Source organism: Leptidea sinapis, chromosome 36 (assembly GCF_905404315.1).
Source record: "Leptidea sinapis chromosome 36, ilLepSina1.1, whole genome shotgun sequence".
NCBI lineage: Eukaryota > Metazoa > Arthropoda > Insecta > Lepidoptera > Pieridae > Leptidea > Leptidea sinapis.
The window spans coordinates 7,362,026-7,370,286 of NC_066300.1; the positions used below are offsets into that span (position 1 = coordinate 7,362,026).

General features: G+C 32.8%; 1 protein-coding gene across 1 annotated transcript; it reads right to left on the reverse strand.

The window, feature by feature from the left end:
* Positions 1 to 402: 402 nt before the first annotated feature.
* Positions 403 to 1,314, reverse strand: LOC126975550 (uncharacterized). The gene has a single exon (XM_050823479.1). The coding sequence runs from the start codon at positions 1,312 to 1,314 to the stop codon at positions 403 to 405; it is 912 nt and encodes a 303-aa protein (XP_050679436.1).
* Positions 1,315 to 8,261: the final 6,947 nt, after the last annotated feature.

Genomic DNA, 8,261 nt, shown 5'->3' on the forward strand with positions numbered 1-8,261 from the left:
AGCATCACATCGCATACACTTGTACATATTAGGTGACAAAAAAAAAATAGGCAAGTAGATTAGTGTAAGGGTGTAAACGTACTAAACAGGCGAGTAGTAGTAAACGCAGCACCGTGTTATTTACGTGCAGCACTGACTGATGATTCACGTCTCACTGCTTGCAGCCGTTCAGAACTGGTTTGACTAGAATGTCACTGCTTGTATTCACGTACTTTTTGAGGTGTTTATAATTAATTATAATGTGCTATTGTTATTTGAGCCGTTTTTGCACTAATCCGAGTATAATATACCAATACTTTTCAATTATTAATAATACCTTTTAGCACTGTATTGTTGTACGCTTAAAGTCCACTTATTTTATCACTTTAAGATTATTCTTCGCGGAGCAACATAAAAACACCACTACTTTAGGTAACGAGTAACCGCGTGACTGCTGTTTAGCGAATCTTCAGAGGTGATATGAATAATTTTTGATTTATCGTTTTGCCGCACCATCACTGTACAGTTACGCACCCAACAATAGCTGTAATGTTTCTCTTTAGCACGCAGCTTCGCTTTCTGTAGGAGCATCTTATTGTAACTAGATAAGTGATCATTTATAAACACTCTGCTCTTGTTACCAGGGAATCCAATATCCGATGCTCTCAGCTCCTTCAGGCGACGTAAGCACGCTAAGAAGTCATCTTTCTTATATCTGGATAGTAACTTTAGAATTATAGGCTTGGGATAGGAGCTATCAACATCATTCTTTACTGCAACGCGTGTGACAAAATCTATGTCTCGAGACGGCTCCAAGTTATACCCGCTTTTTTCCGCCAGAGTGGTTATAACCTTGATAAGGTCCTCATCCTTTTTTTGTGGAATGCCATTAATTTGAATATTAGAGCGTCGCACCCACTGCTCGTTCTTTGTGTTAGCTTCTATAATGCATGCCATCTCCATCTTCAAACCTTCGTATGCAGTCTTAATATCACTAATTTGTGATATTTGAAACTCGAGGTCGGTGATGCGACTGTCGAGGCCTTCAATTTTCGCTGAGAAAGCCTTTTTTAAGTCAGCAACATCCTTCTTCACCGTATTTAGGCCGTCAGTAAAGATATCCAGGGACCCTTGTACAGCCTGAAATTTCTCCTCTATCAGCTTCAGTAAGGTCTGTCCGTGTGCCTCCTGCTTAGACATGGCATTCAACACATCGTTTTTAAAGGACTTAAAGTCCTGATGCTGGATGTTACCACTGCTGTCCGAGACGTTGAGAGGATCAGATCCTTTAACAGGAGTGGAGTCTGAGATATGCGTTCCTCTTTTGCTGGCCATTTTACACGCAGGGCATTTCCATGACGATTTATAAGACGATGATAGCTTATTATAATTATTATTCGTCATACCAACGCATTGAAAATGATAGGTCGAGGCGCACAGCGAACATTTCATTAATTCTTTTAATTCAAGCACAGATGCACAAGCAACGCAGGTAGGCATTTTAAGAACAGGCAAAGCACTCAGTTGAATATGTACTCTATTGCTATGAATTTAGTGTCTAAATTTGCATATAATCACTTTGATATATAATAACGCGAGCACCGCGCGAGTTAAAGTATATACGTGCGCGGCTGTTTTGCACCGATGCGCGATCGATAATATATATATATATATATAATATAAATAATTATAATTTAATAATTTAAAATTAAAATTTTATTTAATTTATTTATGATTAATTTAAAAAATTAAATTTAAAATTTATATATATAAAATTTTATTATAATTCCTTCACTAATTAATCGAAAGGAACTTCGTTCCATCCGGGTGTCCCATGACACCTCTCAACTTTTATATTTCAGTGTTATATATATTATCATACTTTTTACCTTAAATTATTAGATCCGAATACATTTAGAGCGTTATGGAATTTTTTTTTTACGAAAATAAGAGACAAGACGAGCAAGACGTTCAGCTGATGGTTATTGATACGCTCTGCCCATTACGATGCAGGATTCTTGAAACCCCCAAAAATGCTGAGCTGCAACTGCGCTCGTCACCTTGAGACAAGATGTTAAGTCTCATTTGCCCAGTAATTTCACTAGCTACGGCGCTCTTCAGACCGAAACACAGTAATGCTTACACATTACTGCTTCACGGCAGAAATAGGTGCCGTTGTGGTACCCATAATCTAGCCGGCATCCTGTGCAAAAAAATCTTTTGAGCCTCCCACTGTTTAGTAGTAGTATTGGTTGGTAGTTACAAATGTACGCACAAAACAAATTAATAAACATACAAACTTTCCCCTTTATACTTTGAGTGTGATTTTTGATAAAAAACTTCAAAAAACCTACGACTGAACAGATCTTGATCAGAAAATAGGCACAGACTGACGAAAGGTAAACTTATAGCAACCCTCTTTTTCGTCTGGGCTTAAAAATATACCTAATTGCTTCTCCACTGATGTCACTTTTCAAATCGGGTTCTAAATTCCAAATACGCGTCTTAAACTGAAAAGTGTTTACATTGCTGCCTATTGACTAATAATATCTTAAGCAACTGCAGTAAACGCAGAAATGTATAGTGTACATAGCAGTCGAAGTTTATTATGGTGTCGACGTGCATTTAGATTAGTCATGGTGGCTGGATGATCTTGTTACCGGGAGGTGTGCTTGATGTGTTTTTTTATTATTATTATTTCCTTTAAGGTAAAATTATTATATATTTTATTTTATGAAATGCTCACATAATGCCTCTATTTATTTACGGTATGTGTGGATTGATGCATCTACAATACTCAATAAGTCTTGTGTTTATAAGTATTAATTTACTTCTTTTTGACTTACTCGTGTAAGCCTTTAAGTTTTTAACATTTGAGTATTTTTGTTGCATCACTTTGCATATATTGTTATTGAAATGATTTGTAAAACAATAATTAAAATGTACATCTTGACTTAAAAGTGAGTGAGTTTCTTGCTACTTCATCTCATTAGCTCAACCCTTTATGAAGTAGCGGTAAATTCAATAAGAAACAATTTTTTTTTTGACATTCATAAGTGTCATTTCCGTGACCTACATGAATGAAAGTGTTTTTGAATTTTAATTTCAAGTGAACTCTGTTAGACTAATAGGATTTTATTCTACGCTAAGCCAAACCTCTGATTCCATTATGTTCTAGCTTAGACAGCGATTGTTCATGAGAAACGAAGCTTTTGACAGATAAAAAAATAAATCTTTTTAATGTTGTAGTATTTGAAACAATAAAAGCCAATAGTACAACATTTTACTGTACAGCCACGAAGTCTTACAACTTTTTAAATTTAAGCAAGAAAAAAAAACAATGTCAGAGTGACGCATGGACACTAATACTTCTACGTATCTATCCAGACTAAATACAGTATTTGCTCGTTACAAGCTAAATTAAATTTATTTTCATTAAGACCAAGCATAATATTTTTTACTTAATCAAAACAAGCGTAGAGCGTTGATTTTTACTTTGAAACCTGTACTGATTCTTTTTATAACATCAAACTGATTAAAAAAAATCATTAATTTAGAGTGAATAACTTGCTCGAATATCTTAGAATGTGTGGATATAAGGGTAGCTGGCACGTTATTATTTATATTACTTTGATCGCCTTTTTCAAGCAGCGGTTTTACTATTGATTATTATGTTTGTCAGGAAGTACATCATCGATATAAACTATCGAAAAATTAATTAAAAACACTAGAATATCACTTAATTTTGAATTTAATAGACTTAGAAGCAACATGCCTTAGTTCTAATACTAATTGATTCTAAATGAAGGTTCCAAGATAGATGTTGGTCTACATATATGCCAAGATATTTTATGGAAAAAGTTTTATCTATAGTGGGGCAGGAGCAACATTCGTCAAGGGTACAATAGTACTTCTGTATGTATATTTTAAAGTCTGTAGGTGGTTGCGTAGATTTATTAATAGAGTGGCATATATATTTCGTTTTTTGTGTATTTAAGGTGAGTAAATTGTGGTTTAACCAGAGATCAACTAGTGTAAGTCCCTTATGAGTGGCAATACGAATTGATTCCCATGTTTTCCCCGAAAACACAATGGCGGTGTCATCAGCATACGCAAATAATTTTAATTTCCGATTTTTATTTTAAGTAAGTAGTTAATATAAATAAGTAAAAGTGTTGGGCCCAGAACACTCCCTTGGGGAACTCCAAAACTAATTTTAGAGTACTTATTTGTATACTGACCCACTTTAGTACGCTGTTTTCTGTTTGATAGGTAGTTTTTAAAAAGTGCAAGAGGTGAACCTCTTATACCTATATGTTCCAGCTTATGTTCAAGGATAGCGACAGAGACTGTGTCAAAAGCCTTTTTTAGATCAAGGAATACGGTGAGGCATTTATTCCCTTTATCTAGCTGCTCAACTAATAATGTACTCAAGGCTGTTATTGCATCTTCAGTAGATTTATTTTGTCTAAAACCGAATTGATAATCTGATATAATAATGTATTAATTAAGATGAAGGATAAGTCTTTTATTCATGATCTTCTCTAAGATTTTTGTAAATGGTGTTAGAACTGATATTGGTCTATAATTAGCAATATCATCTCTATCCCCACTTTTGTGCACTGGAGTAACAATAGCTTCTTTCAAGGCATTGGGAAAAACACCTTTGCCGAAGCAGAGGTTTATAAAATGAGTAATTATAGGCACTAGTTCGTTTTTCGACAGTTTGATAAAACTAGTGGGAATTCCGTCACAGCCACAAGCACTAGAAACCTTTAAGTTCATGAGGTTGGACTCAACCTCCACGACATCTGTGTCAAATAAGACAAAAGAATTTGTCGGACTAGCATCAATGTTTGTATATTGTTTCCTTAACGACATGGGGGCACATGGTTTAGTAATTCGATTGGCTAAGTCACTTCCAATAGTAGCAAAATAATCGTTCAAATAATTTATTGATTCAATAGGTGTTTTTTTAACGTTAAGTAGTTGCGAATTGTCAGATTTCAGTTTTTTCGAACAGGTAATGTTGTTAATAGTATTCCATAAATTTTTTGAGTTTTTAGCAGATGTTTCTAATAAGTGTCTCTCATGTATTCTTTTGATTTTTTTTATTAGGTTATTACAATAGTTACGGTACCGTATGTATGTGATTTTTAACACATCATTATCAGGATCAGACCGTAATCTTATTTGCAGTTTGTTTCTATTTCGGATACAGCGTAATAAGCCCGGTGTCATCCATGGTTTGATGGTTCGTTTGGTTTTAGGGATCGGTAAAGTTTTGTAGTTTTCATGCAAAGCTTCTGAAACCACTTTGGAGAGGAGATCAATCAACAGGTTTGGATCATCACATAATAACAATTGTAGTAGATTCTTTTTATTAAGACTTGAGAGAGCTTTATTAAAATAAATTTTAAGTACTTTGCTTAGGAGCGTTATTAGTACTTTTTATATTTGATTAGAGTAAAGCAATCATGGCATGGTCTGTTATTGTGGTATTTAAAACGGCTATTTGAGCACGACAGGTATTTTTATATAATTTGATCATAAAGTGGTCCAAACAGCTATCAATCCTAGTTGGTAAATTATGTCCAGGCAAGATACCAAAAGTAGCTAACATATTAAGATAAAAGTGTTTATTATTACGTTTAAAAGCTGGTTCATTATCTTTGACTATAAGGTTAATGTTTATATCTCCAGTTACAGTTATCTTTTTGTAGTTTTCTAAGGTTTCTAAATGTGTACATAATGAATTTATAAATGAAGTAGCGTCGTTGTTTGACGGTGACCTGTAAATACCGAGGACAACAAGTTCTCCTATTTCAATCTGAATACATGATGCATCACGTAGCTTGATTTCTTTAGCCTTTGCCTTGAGTGAATTGTTAATGTAAGCTACCACCCCATCATTCTGGTTAAGAAGATGCTTAATGTGAAACGAGGGGTAGTCGTCAATGTACGGGATTGGCTTAATGATTTGAATTCTGCATTCTGTTAGAATTATCAAGTCTGGTTTAACATTTCCTGAAACTAGATTCAATTTCAAGTCATCAATTTTACTGTAGATACTGACGATGTTTTGGGAAACAATCATTATATTATTGTTTTCAATCTGAAAGTGATTCGTTAGTTTTTCTATGTCACATTTTATCACAGATCCAATTTCCATCTTATCCAATTCAGTTATGGTGGTGAGATCAATCATTATAATATACTTGATATACTGCAGTTGAAAACAAAGACAACATTTAAATTGTGCTTTTAACGAAGTTATGCTGTTGTAAATAGTAGATAATCGAGGATAAGGGTATTATGATTACATGAGAAGAATAAGTGTGTAATATCGGAAGTGCGAGTGTATTCTGATTAAGTGTATTATGAGTATGTTTGTGTATTCGTTAGTAAATGTGTAAATTTTTTACATTTAAATATCTTATAGTTAAATCAAAAAATACAAATTTTAGGAATATTACAGTTACAAAATCAACAATTGGAAAGAATAGAGTAAGAAACATTTGACAAAAATATCTAGTCATTGGGCGTTCATAAGTTTATTGCATTGAGCTTCTGACTTTATAGAAATGACTGGGGAGGTTTCATCTCTCCTGACATAAATTTTTCCATAAGCAGTCCAGCAAAACTTGAACTTTTTATTCTTCACAAGATCTCGGGCCAAGAAATACAAGCGAGCTCCTTTAGCGGTTAAGTTTTCAGAGATAAAAATAGGTACATCTTCATTCTTTCGGAAGCCTAAATGTTTAGCTGTGAGTTTGGATTTATGTCTAATATTGAATGCTTTACACATTTTCATCAGATCACTTTTTATTACAGTGGATGTAATTTCAACAATAATTGGAGATTTTTTTGGGCCAGTTGTCTTTCCGCGTACTCTATATATGTCTTTTATATCCTTTTTATTTATTTCATATCCCACAGTATCGGAAAGGCGCACAATCATCTCAATTAAATTCTCTTTTGATTCATTGTTATATTTTGGCACGTTTTTCAGCTCAAAGTTTTGTTTGCGACTTGATATTTGCAGGTCTTCAAGTTTATGTGTTTGTGTCGTGAAAGCCATTACTTTTATCATTTGGCAAAAATATTGGAGAGCTATCAGAAATTTCGTTTCTAATACAGAAAAAAATGAATTGGCTCGAAGGGATTTCGTAACAAATAAAATTATAAAAAGATATACAATTTACTATCGTAAGGTCACCTTGTTGTATTGGGTCCTTACTTTTGCTACAGTTTTTACAGTTATATTAGCACCCTTAGTTAGTTTTTTGTCATCATCAGAATACAGGAACAACGTTAGAACGTAGAATTTTTAGCACATCCGGAAATAATGAGTTCCTGAGCTCCTTTTGATAAATCCCACGGTTATGGGTATTGGGTTCTTGTATTTGAACATGTATTTGTATCTGTTTCTATGGAGGTGGAATTGTAGCAAATTATGATACCAACACAGTTTTTCTTATGTAGTTTTTTAAGGGACAGCTTGAGATATTGAAGACCAATTGTATTTCACATTGTTATGCATTGGTTGTGAATCAGATATAAATATTTAAAAGTATTTATTACTTTCATATACGAGTAGTATACTAGTCTGTACTGTACTTTTATCTAAATTAAAAAATATATTTGATAGAATATAATGTTCGCATCCATATGCGATCTCAATAATATTTCATAATAATAATTGATAATAATAATAAATAATATACTTACGGTTTACGGGAGGTACGTCGAGATATTTATTATAAGGTATAAAAATCTCTGGTATAATACTCATTCTAAACATAGTAAAATACAATTCAAATTCAAATATTTTTAACTTTTGTATAAAATAAACTTAAAACAAACAAAAGGAAACCCCTTTTTTATTAAAAAATATGCTCGGTATCAATGAAATTTTATTATTGTTTACGGGAGATACGTTGAGATATTTATTATAAGGTATAAAAATCTCTGGTATAATACTCATGCTAAACATAGTAAAATACAATTCAAATTCAAATATTTTTAACTTTTGCATAAAATAAACTTAAAACAAACAAAAGGAAACCCCTTTTTTATTAAAAAATATGCTCGGTATCAATGAAATTTTATTATTGTTTACGGGAGATACGTCGAGATATTTATTATATGGTATAAAAATCTATGGTATAATACTCATGCTAAACATAGTAAAATACAATTCAAATTCAAATATTTTTAACTTTTGTATAAAATAAACTTAAAACAAACAAAAGGGTACCCCTTTTTTATTAAAAAATATG

Coding starts and splice junctions, on each gene's coding strand:
- LOC126975550 (XM_050823479.1), bottom strand. CDS start 1,314: ATGGCCAGCAAAAGAGGAACGCATATCTCAGACTCCACTCCTGTTAAA.